Genomic DNA, 20,296 nt, shown 5'->3' with positions numbered 1-20,296 from the left:
CAGGGAAACTCCCTTGGTCTCTCTTGGGCACCACTTTTGTGCTCTTAAAAAACTATCTAGTTTACTTTTGGACTCAGATTACAATTTTACCAGGAACACAAAAACATTTCCAGATCTCTACATGAACATAGAAATTTTTTTTTTTTTGTCTTGCTGGCTCCTTGTTTTTCCTTTCCTTGCCAATTTTAACCTTCATCTCAGACAGTAGAATCAACAGGGCCCTGTTACCTTGGCAACGAAGATAGGATAATAGAATTAGAATGTCTCAATGCTTCATGCTAGCATCATGCTCTTGGAAGCAAAAGAAAACACAATTATGAAATATAACTTGTGGTACTTTAAAGTGGCAGTATCCATTCATTTTAACTATATGCCATTTATTAATGAAAGATAATCTATGCTGAACTTTCAGTGATTTAAAAACAGTTCAACCACAAGAATAAGACAGGAAATCTGTCTCAGGATAAGCTTTTCATATATATATATATATATATATGTAGTTTTCATATATATATATATATATTTCAGCTTTGCGTGTTTCTTTTGACATTCTACTTTTTCATCAATTTAAAGATAATGACCAAGAAAAATTTATCAACAGGGTAGTCTTTGAGAGAGTTGCCATTTTATCTGAAATAGATTTGAAAATTCTTGAGGCTCTTTCTACTTTCTAAAAGCACATTGTCACTATAGAAAAGTAAATTGACACTCTAGGGATTTACACTTCCAAGCTACCACATTCAGCACTGATACTCCGTTGAATTATGCGGCTGATTTGGAAAGGGGGCTTTTGCTGATGTTTCTAATAGTTTGGCTCCTCTGTTCTTTTGTTTCTGTCCTAATTCTGGAAAATCTTAAGTATAAACCTGGTCTTTATGATATCAAGAATACCTTGAGTATTTTTGGGTCTGATTCAGTATTTTTTTCAGTTGACATATAGTTGATTTGCAATGTTGTGTTACTTTCAGGTGTACAGCAAAGTGATTCAGAACAATACAAATATACATGTTATTTTCCAGATTCTTTTCTATTAGTGGTTGTTATAAGTTATTGAATAGAGTTCCGTATGCTATAGAGTAGATCCTTATTTATCTGTTTTATATGTAGTAGTGTGTATCTGTTAATTCCAAACTTCTCAAGTTCCTATTTTACCCTATCTCTCCTGCTTTCCCCTTTGGTAACCGAAAGTTTGTTTTCTACATCTGTGATACTATTCATGTTTTATAAATAAGTTCATTTGTATTATTTTTTAAGATTATATATATAAGTGATATCATATGATATTTATCTTTCTGTCTCTGATTTACTTCACTTATTATGATGATCTCTTTTTCCAGTGCTGAAAATCACATTATTTCATTATTTTTTTATAGCTGAGTAATATTCCCTTGTGTGTATATGTATGTGTATATATATATATATCCACCAAAATTTTTTTACCCATTCATCTGTTCATAAGCATTTAGACTGCTTCCAGGTCTGTCTAGTCAAGGCTATGGTTTTTCCTGTGGTCATGCATGGATGTGAGAGTTGGACTGTGAAGAAAGCTGAGCACCAAAGAATTGATGCTTTTGAACTGTGGTGTTGGAGAAGACTCTTGAGAGCCCCTTGGACTGCAAGGAGATCCAACCAGTCCATTCTGAAGGAGATTAGCCCTGGGATTTCTTTGGAAGGAATGATGCTAAAGCTGAAACTCCAGTGCTTTGGCCACCTCATGCGAAGAGTTGACTCATTGGAAAAGACTCTGATGCTGGGAGGGATTGGGAGCAGGAGGAGAAGGGGATGACAGAGGATGAGATGGCATCACTGACTCGATGGATGTGAGTCTGAGTGAACTCCGGGAGTTGGTGATGGACAGGGAGGCCTGGTATGCTGCGATTCACGGGGTCGCAAAGAGTCGGACACGACTGAGCGACTGAACTGAACTGAACTGAGGTCTTGGTTATTGTAAATAGTTCTGCTGTGAACATTGAGGTACATGTATATTTTTGAATTAGAGTTTTTGTGTTTTCCAGGTGTATCCTAGGAGTGGGATATAGCTGGATTATATGGTAACTCTATTTTCAATTTTGTAAGGAATACTTGTACTGTTTTTCATAAGGGTTGCACCAATTTAAATTACCACCAACAGTGTAGGAGGAGGGTTCCCTTCCCTCTACAACCTCTCCAGCATTCATTATTTGCAGAGTTTTGATGATGGCATTCTCACCAGTGAGGCAACACCTCATTGCAGTTTTCATTTGCATTTCTCTAATAATTAGTGGGGAATTCCCAGATGGCACTGGTGGTAAAGAATCTTCCTGCCAATGCAGGAGATATAAGAGATGCCGGTTTGATCCCTGGATTGGGAAGATCCCCTGGAGGAGGGCATGGCAACCCACTCCAGTATTCTTGCCTAGAGAGTCCCATGGACAGAGAAGCCTGGTGGGCTACAGCCCATCAGTTCCCAAAGAGTCCAACATGACTGAAGCAACTTGGCATGCACATAATAATTAATGATGTTGAGCATATTTCCCAGTGCCTGTTGGCCATCTGTGTGTCCTTTGGAGAAAGTCTATTTTGGTCTTCTGTGCATTTTTTGACTGTATTGTTTGATTATTTGATATTGAGCTGTATGAGCTATTTGTATGTTTTGGTAATTAATCCCTTGTCAGTGGCATTGTTTGAAAATATTTTCTCCCATTCTGTAGATTGTCTTTTCTTTTTGTTTATGGTTTTCTTTGCAGTGCAGAAGCTTTTAAGTTTAATTTGGTCCCATTTGTTTATTTTTGTTTTTATTCAATATTTTCATTACTGTAGGTGATACATCAAAAAAATATCATTATAATTTGTGTGAAAGAGTGTTCTGCATGTTTTCCTCTAGGAGCTTTATAGTATCTTGTTGTACATGTAGATCTTTAATCCATTTTGAGTTTATTTTTGTATATGATGTTACAGAATGTTTTACTTTATTTTTTTACATGTGACTGTCCAGTTTTCTCAGCAACATTATAAAAGGTCTTTTCTTCATTGTATATTCTTGCCTCCTTTGTCATAGATTAATTGACCATAAGTTTATTTCTGAATCTTCTATCCTGTTCCTTTGATCTATATGTCTGTCTCTATGCCTGTACTGTAATGCTTTGATGACTGTAGCTTTGTAGTATAATCTGAAGTCAGGGAGCATGATTCCTTCAGTTCTGTTCTTCTTTCTCAAGATTGTTTTGGTTATTGAAGGTCCTTTAAGTTTCCATACAAAATTTGGAATTATCTGTTCTAGTTCTGTGAAAAAGCCTATAGTAATTTGATAGGAATTGCATGGTCTCTGCAGATTGCCTTAGGTGGTATGGTCATTTTTAACAATATTGAATTTTGCAATCCAAGAACACAGTATGTCTTTCCATTTGTATGTATAATCTTCAATTTCTTTCATCAGAATCTTACAGATTTTGCACACCTTACAGAGTGCAGGCTTTTTGCCCTCTTGGGTAGGCTTATTCTTAGGTATTTTAATATTTTAGACATGATGGTAAGTGGGATTTTTTTTTCTTAATTTCTCTCTCTGATATTTCATTTTTAGGGCATGGAAAGGCAACAGATTTCTGTTTATTAATTCTGCACCCTGCAACTTTACCAAATTAATTGATAAGCTCTAATCATTCTCTGGTAGTATCTTTAGAATTTTCTATGTGTAGTATCATGGCATTTGGTAACTGTGACAGTTTTACTTCTTTCCAAATTTGTATTTCTTTTTCTTATTTGATGTGGCTAGGACTTCCAAAACTATGTTGAATAAAAGTGATGAGAGTGGGCATCCTTGTCTTGTTTCTGATCTTAGAAGGAATGCTTTCAGCTTTTCACAATTGAGTATGAAGTTAGCTGATGATTTGTAATATATGGCCTTTATTATGTTGAGGTATGTTCTCTCTATGTATGTTTTCTGGACAGTGTTTATCATAAATGGATGTTATTTTTACCAAAAACTTTTTTCTGCATCCCATATGATTTTTTATTTTTCAACTTGTTAATATGTGTATCAGATTGGTTGATTTGTAGATTTTAAAAACTCCTTGCATCCCTGGGGTAAATCCCACTTGATTATGGTGTATGATCCTTTTAATGTATTGTTGAAGTCAGTTTGATAGTATTTTGTTGAGTCTTGCATCTATGTTCACAGTGGTATGGACCTATAATTTTTGTGGGTGTGTGGTATCTTTGTCTGGTTTTGGTATCAGGGTGATTGTAGCCTCATAGAATGAGTTTGAAAATGTCCCTGCCTCTGCAGTTTTTTTGGAACAGTTTCAGAAGGATAAGTATTAACTCTTCTCTAAGTGTTGGAGAGAGTTCACCCATGAAGCCATCTGATCCTGGAATTTTGCTTGTTGGGAGTTTTTAAATTATTGATTCAATTTTAGTCCTGGTCTGTTCATGTTTTCTATTTCTTCCTGGTTCAGTCTTGGGAGATTGTAGCTTTCTAAGAATTTTTAATTTTTTATAGGTTGTCCATTTTATTGGCATATAGTTGCTCATAGTAGTCTCTTATGGTCCTTTGTATTTCTTTTTTTTTTTTCCTTTTTTTTAAATTTAATTTTATTTTTTAAACTTTACATAATTGTATTAGTTTTTCCAAATATCAAAATGAATCCACCACAGGTATACATGTGTTCCCCATCCTGAACCCTCCTCCCTCCTCCCTCCCCATTCCATCCCTCTGGGTCGTCCCAGTGCACCAGCCACAAGCATCTTGTCAGTTATAATTTCCCCCTTTTCATTTCTGATTTTATATGTTTGAGTCATTTCTGATTTTATATATTTGAGTCATTTCTGATTTTATATATTTGAGTCTGTTCCCTTCAAGTATGCAATTTCTGCTGAAAAATCAGAAGATAGCTCTATGGGAGTTCCTTTGTATGTTATTTGTTGCTTTTTTTTGATCCTTTTAATATTCTCTCTGATGCTTTAATTTTTGTCATTTTGATTACAGGATGTCTTGGTGTGTTCCTCTTTCGGTTAATGTCTTGGTGTCTTGGTGTATTCCTTTTGGGGTTAATTCTGTAAGAGACTTGGTGCGTCCTGGACTTGGGTGAGTTTCCTTTCTCAGGTTAGGGATGTTTTCAGCTATTATCTCTTTAAATATTTTCTCAGACCTCTGTTTTCTCTCTTCTCCTTCTTGGATTCTGGGTTACCTATAATGCAAATATTAGTGCCCCTGATGTTGTCCCAGAGGTCTCTTAAACTGCCCTTTTTCTTTTTTCTGTTTGGTGGCAGTGATTTCCACTGCTGTGTCTTGTAGTTCATTTCCATTCTTAGTTAGTCTACTATTGATTTCATCTAGTATATTTTTCATTTTAGTTATTGTATTATTCATCTCTATTTGATTGTTCTTTGTATTTTCTAACTATTTTTTAAAACTTCTGACTTCTCACTCTGTGCATATATTTTCTTGGAAAATTCTTTTATCATCTTTATAATAATTACTGTTAATGGTTTCTTGTGTAGATTGCCTATCTTCACTTCTCTCAGTTCTTCTTCTGGGGTTTTTATCTTGTTCCTTCATCTGAAATATATTCCTCTGCTACCTCTTTTTGTCTAAGTTGCTCTTTGTATTTTTAGGTATGTGGTAGGTTAGTTACATTTCTTGACCTTGGAGAAATGACCCTCTATAAGAGATGTCCTATGCTTCCTAGAAGTGTACTCCCCTATGGTCACCTAAGGTATGTGCTCTAGTAGCTCCCTCTAAATGGGTTTTTTGTGTCCCTCTGTTGTGGCAGGCTGACTATGTGGGCAGCCTGATAAGCTTGATTAGTCCCTGGTCTGGTTGGTTGTCAGGCTCTGTGTTATGAGGATGTTGTTTGCTGCTATTGAGAGGGGCCTGGTAACAAGGTGGTTGGTTGCAGAGCCCTAGTGGGCCCTACGGAGAAGGCAATGGCACCCCACTCTAGTACGTCTGCCTGGAAAATCCCATGGACAGAGGAGCCTGGTAGGCTGCAGTCCATGGGGTCGCTAAGAGTCGGACACGACTGAGCGACTTCACTTTCACTTTTCACTTTCATGCACCGGAGAAGGAAATGGCAACCCACTCTAGTGTTCTTGCCTGGAGAATCCCAGGGATGGGGGAGCCTGGTGGGTTGCTGTCTATGGGGTCACACAGAGTCGGACATGACTGAAGCGACTTAGCAGCAGCAGCAGCAGCAGCAGTGGGCCCTAGGGCTAGTGATGTCTCACTATGGGTGGAGTCAAGATCTCAGATGTTCTAGGGATATTGTCAGTGGCATGTGAAGCCAGATCCTGGGGTTAGTGGCAGTTGAAGCTGGTTCCTAAAGTCTGACGGCAGGTCCCTGGGATCTCAGAGCTCATTTCAGATCATTAATGGGAGTTCCTAACACAGTTTGGTATGGGGCCCAGGGTGTCCTGTAGGTTATTTTGGCCTGTTAGTAGGTCGGAGGGGCCCAGCTGGTCCCAGGATAGGGTCTGGCTTGCTGTTGGTAGGCTCAGTCCCCAGGCTACAGGATTGTAGTTTTCTTCCTTCTGGTATCTGCCCCCTGATGGGTGAAGCTCATCTGGAACCTACTGCAGGCTTACTGTTGGGAAGGGCCATGTCTGGCCAGGGGTGGGTGGTAATGGGTCTTGGCCCTCTGATGGGTAGGGACATGTCTAGAGGTGGCTATGGGCTCAGGAAGTTTTTAAAGCAGCCTGTCTGCTGATGGTTGGGATTGTATTCCTCCAGTGTTAGTTTTTTGGCCTGAGGCATCCCAGCGCTGTCATCTATCAATTGTTGGGTGGGACCAAGTCTTGGCCAAGATGGCAGCCCCCAGCAGCATTGTTCACGGAAGTATTTGAGTGTTCCCCTATATTTCTACCACCAGTGTCTATATCCCTAGGGTGAGCCTCATCCTCATCCCACCCTGCCTCCAGGAGACTCTCCAAAATCAGGAAGGAGGTCTGGCCCAGCATCATATCAAACTACTCCTTTCGCCCTGGAGGGCTTCCCTGGTGGCGTAGCTGGTAAAGAATTTGCCTACACTATGGGAGACCTGGGTTCAGTCCCTGGGTTGGGAAGGGCCTCTGGAGGGAACAGCTGCCCACTCCAGTATTCTGGCCTGGATAATTCTATGGACTATAGTTCATGAGGTCAAAGAGTCACGGGTTCAAAGAGTCAGACATGAATGAGTGACTTTCACTTTCACTTCCCTGGTACACATGAGATTTTGTGTGTGTCCTTTAAGGGTGAAGTGTCTATTTCTTCCAGTTCCATGGGGCTCCTGCAGTTAGGCCCTGATGGCCTTTAAAGCCAAATGTTCTGGGTGCTAATCTTCCTGGTGCCAGACGCCCCAGGGTGGGGAGCCTTATGTGGGACTCAGAACTCTCACACCTGTGGCAGAACCTCTGCAATATAATTATTCTCCAGTTTTTGAGTTGCCCATCCATGGAGTATGAGATTTGATTATATCATGTCATCCCTCCTATATTTTGTTGTGTTCCTTCTTTATGTCTTCAGTTGTTTGAAGAACTTTTCTGAGAGGTTCCAGCCTTTTTCACTGATGGTTGTTCTGCAGGTCATTGTGGCTTGGGTGTGCTCAGGAGAGCAGGTGAGATTAGGATCTTTCTATTCTGCCATCCTGGCCACTCTCCCCCAGTTCAGTCTTTTTGATGGTTTATTCATTAATATTTATTCTTGAGTGCCATACTCATTCATCCTATCTGACCTTTCTTCCATCCTGGGGCCTTTGGATTTACTTTTGTTATCATTCTATGCAGAATATTGAGAAGTAAGGCACCCCACATGTAGGATAAATGTATTTTTAATTTCACTCATTGATTTCCTCTTCATTGGGAATTAAGAGATATTAGATTCATATGCCAATATCATCAGGTAATAATGGAGTAGTTAAAAAATCTTTTTACCATTAGACATATTTATAAGTATTCTATATATTGACAATCTGAATAAAGAAGAACATAAAAATGACCTTTCTTCCAATCTTTTGAAAGAGCTTTTCTTTGAAGTTTCTTAGCTAATTCCCTACTCAAGAGAAAATAGAAAATCCTTGTTTTATGTTTGAGAATGAAACTTGAGCATATAGCTACTTGGTGCTAAGTTGAATCTCTTGGCTTGTATAAGTTGAAGGTAGCCAAGTCAAGGTTTCAACACCTAAATAAGTAACCTTGATTCATTGTTCTTTGATTTTTCTGGGACTGGATTCTACAAGCAGAGTATACTATTTACTCTCTAGCATTCAACAACTTTTAATAAAGGGTAGATGATGCCTTTAATGACACCAATAGCATTAAATGACTCAGATATTTTGCCTGGAAAGTTGTTGCTGTTCAGTCGCTCAGTTGTGTCTGACTCTTTGCAACCCCATGGACTGCAGCATGCCAGGCTTCCCAGTCCTTCCCTGTCTCCTGGAATTTGCTCAAACTCATGTCCATTGAGTTGGTGATGACATCCAACCATCTCATCCTTCTCCTCCTTCTTTCAATATTTCCCAGAATCAGGGAAAGATTTCCAATGAGTCAGCTGTTCACATTAGGTGGCCAAAGTATTGGAGCTTCAACTTTAGCATCAGTCCTTCCAATGAATATTCAGGGTTGTTTTCCTTTAGGATTGATTGGTTTGATCTCCTTGCAGTCCAAGGGACTCTCAAGAGTCTTCTCCAGCAGTTTGAAAGCATCAGTTCTTCAGCATGAAGTCTCTTTATGGTGCAACTTTCACATCCATATGTGGCTATAGAAAAAACCATAACTTTGACTTTTGCCTGGAAAGTAAATAGATGTTAATTCTCACCTTGTATGTAGACTGGGAGCAGAATAGAAAGAGATGAAAGTACTCATGTTAGCTGTTATTTATGTATCTCCTAAATGTGAAGTCGGTTTGTTCTAACATTCAGACTGAATTTAGCTAGTCTTAATTCAGCAAACATTTTTCTGGTTGCTATTTATATGCAAAACATCCTACAAAATACAGTGGAGAAATTAAAGATGAGAATTGAACTGTAAAAGTCTATTTTGGGAAGCCGTTTCTCTGGGAACTCTTTATTGGTCCTCCTTCATTGGTGGCTATGCTAATTTTAAAGAGTTTAGGTAATTATATAATAGAAATGCTGGGTGCATGTTGAGTCTACTAAGCAGCCCTGAGACTCTGAGACAACCATGTCTCTCTGGATACATGGTGACAGGTATAAGCTAGCACTGAAAACCTGTGCTCCTAGTACAGCACTTAATATATAGTCAACAGTCCAGAGTTGTATATAGTGAATAAGATTTTGCAAACTGGAGCCCTTCTCCCAGGATCTAAGTGATGAAAGACTGGTTCAGCCTTGAAGACCTAGAGTCAGACTAGAAAAAAATTGCTTTGATTCCTTTTCAGTTAATCATGTTCACATGATTCCACATTCTTCTCACTATCCTCCAAACAGTATAGTCAGCCCTCTGTATCCATAGGGTTCCACAATCATGGTTTGGTTTCAAACAACTGCAGGTGGAAATATCTGAAAAAATTCCAGAAAGTTCCAAAGAACAAACTTAAATTTGACATACACTAGCAACAATTTAAATAGCATTTACATTGTATTAGGTATTATAAGTAATCTAGAGATGATTTGAAGAATTGATATAAGGGAGGATGTGTGTAGATTATATGCAAATACTGTGATATTTTAATAAGAGTCTTGAGCATCCATAAATTTTAGTATCTGTGGGGGTCCTGGAACCAATTCCTCAAGATACCTAGGGATGACTCTATGTGTGTTTAGCTGTTTTAAGTAAATGATAAGAATTTATAACTATCATCTGATAACAGCATTCTGAGCACGTTGTATATTTATCATTCTAGTCAGTCTTGCCAAACATTCTGAGCAATAACATCTACTATTTGACAAATGAAGAAACTGAGGTTCAAGGTCATTTTAGGGGATGGTATATCCAAGGTTTAAACCCAGCATTGTGTATACCCACAATCCCCATTCTTAATCACTAATCTATAAACTAAGAAATCATCCCTCTTTCTTGTTATGTATTCAGTTCAGTTCAGTTCAGTCGCTCAGTCGTGTCCGACTCTTTGCGACCCCATGAATCACAGCGCGCCAGGCCTCCCTGTCCATCACCAACCCCCGGAGTTCACTCAGACTCACGTCCATCGAATCAGTGATGCCATCCAGCCATCTCATCCTCTGTCATCCCCTTCTCCTCCTGCCCCCAATCCTTCCCAGCATCAGAGTCTTTTCCAATGAGTCAACTCTTCGCATGAGGTGGCCAAAGTATTGGAGTTTCAGCTTTAGCATCATTTCTTCCAAAGAAATCCAGGGATGATCTCCTTCAGAATGGACTGGTTGGATCTCCTTGCAGTCCAAGGGACTCTCAAGAGTCTTCTCCAACACCACAGTTCAAAAACATCAATTCTTCAGTGTTCAGTTTTCTTCACAGTCCAACTCTCACATCCATACATGACCACTGGAAAAATCATAGCCTTGACTAGATGGACCTTTGTTGGCAAAGTAACGTCTCTGCTTTTCATTATGCTACCTAGGTTGGTCATAACTTTCCTTCCAAGGAGTAAGTATCTTTTAATTTCATGGCTGCAATCACCATCTGCAGTGATTTTGGAACCAAAAAAATAAAGTCTGACACTGTTTCCACCATTTCCCCATCTATTTGCCATGAAGTGATGGGACCAGATGCCATGATCTTCGTTTTCTGAATGTTGAGCTTTAAGCCAATTTTTTCACTCTCCATTTTCACTTTTATCAAGAGGCTTTTTAGTTCCTCTTCACTTTCTGCCATAAGGGTGGTGTCATCTGCATATCTGAGGTTATTGAGATTTCTACTGGCAATCTTGATTCCAGCTTGTGCTTCTTCCAGCCCAGCATTTCTCATGATGTCCTCTGCATATAAGTTAAACAAGCAGGGTGACAATATACAGCCTTGATGTACTCCTTTTCCTATTTGGAACCAGTCTGTTGTTCCATGTCCAGTTCTAAAGGTTGCTTCCTAACCTGCATATAGGTTTCTCAAGAGGCAGGTCAGGTGGTCTGGTAGTCCCATCTCTTTCAGAATTTTCCACAGTTTATTGTGATCCACACAGTCAAAGGCTTTGGCATAGTCAATAAAGCAGAAATAGATGTTTTTCTGGAACACTCTTGCTTTTTTGATGATCCAGTGGATGTTGGCAATTTGATCTCTGGTTCCTCTGCCTTTTCTATAACAAGCTTGAACATCTGGAAGTTCACGGTTCATGTATTGCTGAAGCCTTGGTTGGAGAATTTTGAGCGTTACTTTACTAGCGTGTGAGATGAGTGCAATTGTGCGGTAGTTTGAGCATTGTTTGGCATTGCCTTTCTTTGGAATTGGAATGAAAACTGACCTTTTCCAGTCCTGTGGCCACTGCTGAGTTTTCCAAATTTGCTGGCATATTGAGTGCAGCACTTTCACAGCATCATCTTTCAGGATTTGAAATAGTTCAACTGGAATGCCATCACCGCCACTAGCTTTGTTCGTAGTGATGCTTTCTAAGGCCCACTTGACTTTACATTCCAGGATGTCTGGCTCTAGGTGAGTGATCACAGTAGTCTCGTTTTCAACAAATATTTTCTTTAATGCACTCAGTTTCGTTTTTGATTTAGAAGTTCTCTGCACTTCAAATGAATATTGAACTGTGAATTTTGATTTGCAATTTCATGTTCGTTAAGAAAATATCAATATTCGGTAAGCTGAAAAGTTTCAGGGGTAGCTTATTTTCCCTATTTTACTGATGGTTGTACATGTGTGTATGCTAAATCACTTCAGTCATGTCAGACTCTATGGAACCCTGGGTACTGCAGCCTGCCAGGCTCCTCTGTCCACGGAATTCTCCAGGCAAGAATACTGGAGTGGGTTGCCATTCCCTTCTCCAGCAGATCCTCCTGATCTAGGGATCAAACCTGAGTCTCTTATGTCTCCTCCATTGGCAGGTGGTTTCTTTATCACTAGTGCCCTTACTGATGGTTAGTAAATCTTTTCCCCCTCTAATTGCCAATGTAGTTAGAAAATAAAAATTGATATGTTCTTTCCACTCAAACAGAAGTTCTGAGAACAGCACTTTGGGAATAAGTCATGATTTATTGTTTGTCTAGGGACATGTGTTGCTGGAGAAAAGACCATTACTTTGCCAATGACTGGCAATATTTCTGCAAAACCAATAAATAAAATAGTAAATATGATAGCTATAAAATAGCAACAAATGGAGACGTTTTGCACATATTTTTTTGTGATCCAAGTGATTAAACAATTATCCTCCAAACACTAGGAATATGGCTAAAATTATGTTTCACCATGCAGTAATAATCACACAGAATGGTATATGTGGCAATATTTGGAGACAAGATGAGTAAAAATGTAATTATATTTTTATGTTATATTTCTCTGCAAATAAGGAAGTAATTTGATATTCTAATTAAAAAACTAATGCCAACAAGAAATATCCAGGCCTAGGTCTAGCTGCTAGAGTACTGTTTCTACTAGGAATTGAACAGGGGATACTCTTTTCTTTGAATACATCATTAATGTTAATTTCCAAAGTAGTTCTACCTTGGTTAATACAATATTCGACCCTCTATAGCTTCTGGAATTTTTAACTTTATATTTAAAATAAATAAATGCCCAGTGGTGTCAAACTTGAAATATTTCTGTATTGGTAATGTGGTTTTTCATGGGAGTGGGGTGGTTTTTCATGTTTTGAGGGGTTGCATAAATCAAGGCTTAGCTTAGGAAGGAAAGGTCTTGTTAGTCATGCCCTCTTTTGAGAAGAGCTTTGGAAATGGGAATTATTCTTTGACCACTTTGCCTTTTTTTAGTTCTTTGAACAAATTTCTGGTTTTCTGCCTCAGGGGCTTTTCAACTACCATTTCAGCTGAGGAAGTATCTTCAATATTGTTGCCCACTTCAAGTCTTTCATGATCAGTCTTTTAATTTTGGTAGGCCCTAGTTTAATGCCTCCTATTAGGAGAGGCTTACTGTGATTCTTCTAAAGTAGGCTCTCTTCTTTTATATTTTCTAATTGTATCCACTGTTCCCCCTTGGTAATGCTTGTTACAATTTTTATTATTACTGCTATTTGTTTACTGACTGTTATCTGTTTACCTCTAAAGGCAAGGATCATGCTTGTATAGATCCAGCAATTCTTTGATATTTAATAGGTGCACAATAAATATTGTTAAATGAATAAATGATTGTAAGAGTACATCTGAAGGAAATTCTTGCTTAAGGGTGGAGGCCAAACTGGCAAAGCAATGATAATGTTGTTGTTGTTGTTTAGTCACTAAGTTGTGTCCAACTCTTTGTGATTTCATGGACTGTAGCCTGCCAAGCATTTCTGTCCGTGGGATTTTCCAAGCAAGAATACTGGAGAGGGCTGCCATTTCATTCTTCAAGGGGCCCTCCCAACCCACGGATCAAACCTGCATCTCCTGCTTGGCAGGCGGATTCTTCACCACTGAGATACCAGGGAAGCCCCAATTATAATGCAAGGAATAATACACTGATAGTGGGAAAAGGTGGCAAGTGGAGCAGTTGGAAAGTGCTGTATTCATATTGAGCAGCTGGGAATGAATTCTAAGCAGAATGAGAGTGGAAACTGTTGAGAATAGCATTGGTGTGTTTTATTGGTGATGACTAGAAATTAGGTTATTTTAAAAAAGAAGGATTCTGTACATCTTAAAATATGCTGTGTTGAGTTATAGATAATTTTTCTAAGTACTATGTAACCAGTGGAAGGTATGGGTCTTAAGTTTATATAGCTTTATATTTACTATGATCTCCTGCTACCCTTGGGGGGCACTCGGTAGATGCTTGTGGGATACTTATTGCCTGAATGAAAAAAGAATTACAAAGATTACCCACTGAAAAGAACAGGTTGATTTTTATTTTAGCTTAAGACAGGTGTGTGAATTATAATTACCTAGGGTATATTATACATTAGGATGCACATATTCTTATACCAGCAGATACTTCCATTTCCTTGTAGTCCAATGCAGTGGTCATAGCTGTGAATTTCCCTGTGACTCAGACTAGCTCATATATGGCACGATTGCTGATGTCATCCAGCTAGCAGATGGGGAAGAAAGAGAAATAGAATGACATACAGTGTCTTGTCAACTGCCTTGGTCCACAAATACCTGTCACTTTTGCACACATCCCCTTGGCAGAAGCCAGGCATTTGTTCTTTCTCCCTTAAATGCAAGAGGCTAGACGATGTAGCTGTATGTATCAGAGCATCTCAGCTTCATATACACTGGAATAAATTTCCCAAATTTTTAACATCTCTAGCGACAGTAGTTGTGACTTTTATTTTTAACTCTGTACTGTTAATTACTCTCTGAGTTTTCTGAAATAAGCAATAAGCACAGATTAAGTTTATAATCAGATAAAAGCTTATAAACATTAAAATAAAAGGGTCCGTGAGAGCTAGCTGAGTGTCCTCCCTCTGGAGGTTTAGATGGGTTGGGGCACTCACTATGGTGTAAGTTTCAATATGTCTTTGTATCTTAGGAACTTCTTCAGGTGCTTGCCAAAGTGACAGAAAATCCACCGCGCATAGTGTAAGGAGGACCCTTCTCTATGCATGGGTGATTTGGATATGACATTTATCAGTGCTGATCACCTGGATTGCCTTGGCTGATCTGGCTGACTTGAAGGATTTTCCATTCTTCCCGTGCAGTTCCATATTTCCTTTCCAAAACCTTTCCTTCTGTCAAAGAGAGGAGTATTTTCTGCTCCCAGAGTGGGAAGGCAACAAAAGAAAAGTTATTTCTTTTTACAGTCTGTTGAAAAGCTATTCTTTAGCAAAACTACTTGTGCATGAAGATGAAGGTGTAGATTGAAAATTCATTGTATAAATGTGGGTGAAATCTAATTGATGATTTAATAAGAATTGATATTGATAGCCCTATGCAAGCATGTGGTATGTTCACTGCCCTTTTTTAAGAGTGTGAAAGACAGAAGGAATAGGCAAAGTGAGAAGCCTATGACACCTCCCATCCTACACATTTGATTCCGTATTTTATCTCTGGCTTCCACTTTGAATTTCAGAGGTATTTCTGCTGCTAAGATGCTTTTCAACACTCACCACTGGCTTCAAAGTTCAAGCCTTTCATTTCTTTGCCTCGTACTTACTTTCTGTTTCACTGCTTGCTACTGTCTTGCACTTGTCTTGCTGAAGAGTCCACCATGGCTATTTAATATTTAAAGGTTGGGATCACTTTGCAGGTTTTAGTTTAAAGGTAACCATAGTGCGTGCGCACGCACACACACACACACACACACACACACACACACACATTCATTATTAATAGCAGAGATGCCCTGTAAGTTGTTGGGAATCTTCTTTCCTTGCGATGTTAGTTTCATGCAAGTGCTGCTTTCAGTAGAATTAGGCTCTGATATTGCCATGTAGCAGGTAGACTAATGCAGTAACAAGGGACCCAGAACTCTGTGAACTGTTTATTATGTGGGTGGATGGGACCATGCTGAAGCGGGAGGTGAAGCCAGAAGCTGACAGGCCACGGAAAGTCCGATTTCGGATAGCATCGTCTCACAGTGGGAGAGTTCTGAGGGAGGTGTATGAAGATGGACGGCCAGCAGGCTCTCTGGATTCTGAATGTGCCAGTATCTGTGGCATAGATGGACTCAGTGAGTCTGATGGACAGCAGAATGGCCACATAGGATCAGAAGGTGATGAACAGGAGGATGACCAGGATAACCTGCTGGTGTTAGCAAGGGCAGCCAGCGAGAAGGGGTTTGGGACAAGAAGAGTCAACATTTTAAGCAAGAATGGCACAATCAGAGGTGTTAAATATAAAGTCAGTGCTGGACAAGCTCTGTTTAACAATTTGACCAAAGTATTACAGGTAAGTCATTGTACTTTGTCCTTCCTTCCTGATCTTTGTTTCTAACTCACTGTCTCAACACCTCTGTTCTCCAGTTTAAAGCAAGCCTCTCTTATTCATGACTATTACACATTTTATGAGTCACTTCTGCATCTAGGCTATTGTCTCAACAGCCATCAATTAAAAATATGGTCAAATGCTTAGCAAACTAGATTGATTTCTCAAAGCCAAATTCCTAACATTTAAGTAGTCTTCTAGTACATAATGACTAAAACAGAATATATGTTTCTTAGCCAAGGAAGGGAAGAAGACAGATTATAGTGTTCAAAGCATTTGAACAAAGCTTAGGAATTAATTTCTGGTTAATCATCTTTAATACACCAGTTTACCATTTGTCATCACTTGTATAGACATTTAAACTAGAAAAGATTGAGTGCTACATTGAGTGGAGTTGGATTTAGTTGGAATGTTATGAAGATAAAAGGCTAATTTGACTTTCTTGCTTTCCTGGTGAGATTGCAGATTTCATCTAAGGTACTTTACTCCATTAATTTGCCTTAAGAACTCTAGAGCAGTACTTGAAAAAGTTATTCTTCTATAAATGTATAGTTTGGATCCAGATTTTATAGTAAGAAGTTAGTCTTTAAAATATGATAGATTATGCTCCATAATGTAGGAATGCATTATTCATCCTGGGGCCATTGGCAATGAGCTTATGTTAATACAAGGTTTTGAAATTGCCTGGGAGCATTGGTGAAATGATTTTCTTTTAAAAACAGGAATCTTTATTTCACGAATGGAATTTATAATCACTACCATTAAAGTAGCAAGCCAATATTTTTTCATTTTAATACCATTGTATATTATTTTCAATATTTAAATAAAATGATCTCTCGTGATGAATATTCCAGTGCCTCGACATTAAATAAGGACATGGGAGTGGTGAGGAATTTAACCAAAGACTTTCATTTTTCATTTAAAGGAAGTATTGGGAAAGGTCACATTATGAGGATTTAGAAAAGAAACTAAAGGGTAAAAGCTTTTCAGATCAAAGGTTTTTTTCATATATGGAATTTACCTATGACAGATTTTACAGATTAGGGGTGAGGGTTAGAACCAAACATTAGAAATCGGTGAGTGTTTTACTAGGTTGAAAATAATCCTATGTGGTGTCCTAGTCATTAGGCTGAGTTCATCTTAGTGCCTGTGTGTTTCTCCCAGTGCAGAAACTGTTATTGCTAAAGTGTAGAGCAAGACACGATAACAATTACATTTGTAACTGTTTGCATTCTTGTGATTAATTCAGCTTGTCATGACTTCACTTGCTTTATAATTTGGAGGGTTATTTACAAAACTACTGTACTAATTTTGGTCCTTGGATTAGAATTTGTTGTTCAAATCTCCCAAGAAACCTATCATTTATGAGTAAATACCTTAAACCTTCAAAGCCTGCAAGAGGAAAGCTTTTCCTCTCTGTGGCTTTATCCTAATGAGGCTATAAACTCAAATACAAAATAGAGGAAATTCCAAGGTCAAAATTTTAGTCCTAGATTAGGTTACAATATTTATTTAGAATTTTATGCATAATTCCATCACCCTATTTTGTTTTTTTATATTTTAATTTTTTTAAATTATGAAAGTATGGTAACACATTTACAGGAGACTTAGAAAATACAAAACAAGGTTACAATATATATTACAATTATTTCTGAAGTAGATAAATTAAGATTTTACTTGGACTTTCAATATCAAACTCTCAAAAATTAATAGAATGAATACAAAGAGAAGTAGAAGGATATACTAGGCCTGAAAAGCAGTATGAACCAATTCAACATAATTAAGATTTATACAGTTTTCACACAACAGTAGGATACAAATTCTATTAAAGTTCCCATGGACTGTACACTTGGAGACATTGGAACATATCCAGGGACATGAAACAAGGTGCAAAAATTTCATGGTCTAGAGGTATTGAAATCATACAGAGTCTGTTCCCTTATCATTGTGGAATTATGCTAGAAATCAGTATCAAAAATATTTGAAGATAGCCCACATATTTTCAAGTCCAGTGTGAACTTTACCAAGAGAGATCTTCAGCTTAGTCATGAGATGCCTCAAAAAAGTTAGCTTGAAAAAAGTAGAGAGGGTAATTGCAGAGAAGAAAGCATCTAAATGAAAAATTAGCATCAAAATGAGAAATTAATATTAAAGATACTTTATAAACAAAATCCCATGTACTTGGAAATTAAATGACCACTTTCAAATGATGGGTGTATCCAAGAAGCCGTAACAAGGAAAATTAGAATATATTGGTAATAGAGTAAAAAATGAAAAGAGAATTTACTAGAATTTGTTGCATGCAGCTGAAGCTGCTCAACACAGTTAAATACAACGTGGATTCTTGAGTAAGGTATGAAAACAAATAAAGGACACTAGCATAAAATTGTGTTCATTTTTTTAAAGATAAAAATCAAACAAAACTGTCCTTTTCTAATAATGTAACCTCATTCTATACACTCCATGCTTTAAGAAGATAATAATGGTTACTAGCGGAGGTCTCTCAAAGTTTAATATTTAATCAATTTTTTTTTCGAAGCTGGTCATTCTTTTTTTTTTTTTTAATAATTGTAAAGAAATCAGCACATTATATTCACAAATTGTGGCCATGATCACTAGTTTCATCATCATTATTATCACCGCCACCATCATTGTGGGGATATTCGCCCATCTCTCCAGGACAAAATGTTAAAGGAGCTCCTACCTTATATCAGAGCTGCTAGCTGCACCATTTCAAGGGGCTCCATTAACATCACTGTCTGTGTGAACAGCACAGACATCCACACAGAATTATGCTGAGAGCTGACTTGGATACTGCTGCTTGCTAAGAGATGTGTATGTCAGTAAGGGATGACAAATGTCTTAGGCATATGTCTTAGGATGACTGAGTCGGTTATGTCCACAGGCATCCCACATGCAGCATCGGAGAAGCCCCAGAAGGTAAACGCAGAAGTTACCATTCAATTACACTCATAGGTCGGTATAGGGGCCAGAAGTGCCTCTTCCCTGGATCTCTGTATATTTTCCAAATCCCTTGGGAAGTAAGCAGCAAATTTAACTAGATGGAACTGTAATGTAGCAATTTCTCTCAGGGAGGAAAATCTGAGGAGTCAGGAGTCCTATCTTGGATATTTGGTTAAGTTTCACAAAGATTCGCACAGCGAATCTTGAAGAAAGGAACTGTGCTGGAAGATCAGGTTGTTCTTCCTGCTCTTCCTTTAAGATATTAAGTTATAAAATCTTAAAGCACTCAACATGAAACTTGAGAGGAAAACCTAAATATAAATAACATCTTTGAAAAACCATGAAAATCACTTTGCTTTCTCTCTATTAGTTTTCCATTATGTTATTACCATCTCATAAAACACTGGTAAGTGACTTGCAAAATTTTCAACTGTGCAAAGAATAGTCATTGAAATAATTTTTACTCCAAACATTTATACTTCTGAGCAGCACTTATTAATTAATAGGAAGTTGTCTATAAAAAGGATATTAGAACAAATTTTTATTTAATTTGTCAATTAATTGCCCTATAAAATTCTGGGTTATTGAAGGTGTGCAGTATGAATCAAGGTTTTTAAGGGTGGTGATGGACCCAGAGAGAAAAGGTTACCTGGATTATCCAGTGACCCTTGTAGATTGTGATTTGTTAGTGAATCACTCAAGGGCCTGGTGATGGTCTAAATTATGACTTTTCAGATGCCTGACTTTTTCATCTCTCCCAGAGATCACAGGATGTAATGCTTAAGAGAGGCCGATTTGGAAATCTGAAAGCCTAGAATATAGTCATGGCCTGGAAATAGGTATGTATCAGAAGCTGTTTAGGTTGTTCTTACATATGGTAACCTGAAGAAGGGCATGGCAGCCCACTCCAGTATTCTTGTCTGGAGAATTCCACGGACAGAGGAGCCTGGTAGGCTACAGTCCATGGGCTCGCAAAGAGTCAGACACGACTGAGCTACTTTCACTTCACTTTGCATATAGTAAAGTTCAAGAATTATTGACCAAGACGTAAAAGGAAATTTTAATGAAAAATATCTCATAGTGTTCTTTATGACTTCAATGTTTAATGAGGAAATAAGAAGATATGTATTAATCTATGATTTTTTACTCTGATCAGGTTAGACCATCAGGAGGGTCTTTATTGAGTCAGAGATAAATAAAGGTATACTGATAGGTTTCCTATTGGTATCCTAATTTATCCATCTCTAGTTGGTTTAGAAACAGGTCCAGAAATCTTACCAGTATAGGTGTTCTTTTTTAGTTCTCTTTAAGAAATTTGGCTGTAAGGATATTTCTATCTAGATAATACTTTTCCTCATTATTTGAAAATTTATTTTTTGTTTAAAAAATTATTCATTTTTATCTCATGCAAGACAAATTACACAACTGTATTGCTC

The 20,296-nt window shown here is 37.9% G+C and overlaps 1 protein-coding gene across 1 annotated transcript in view; it reads left to right on the top strand.

Moving 5' to 3' along the window:
• Positions 1-15,458: 15,458 nt before the first annotated feature.
• Positions 15,459-20,296, top strand: part of GRXCR1 (glutaredoxin and cysteine rich domain containing 1) — a 143,458-nt gene continuing 138,620 nt past the window's right edge. Inside the window, exon 1 of the mRNA XM_006078749.4 lies at positions 15,459-15,860. Within this exon, the coding sequence (XP_006078811.4) occupies positions 15,459-15,860 (402 nt within the window). The remainder of the gene's footprint in view (positions 15,861-20,296) is intronic.

Source organism: Bubalus bubalis, chromosome 7 (assembly GCF_019923935.1).
Source record: "Bubalus bubalis isolate 160015118507 breed Murrah chromosome 7, NDDB_SH_1, whole genome shotgun sequence".
Lineage (NCBI taxonomy): Eukaryota > Metazoa > Chordata > Mammalia > Artiodactyla > Bovidae > Bubalus > Bubalus bubalis.
The sequence above is the reverse complement of the archived record's forward strand: the minus strand, read 5'-3'. Positions and strand labels throughout refer to the sequence as shown.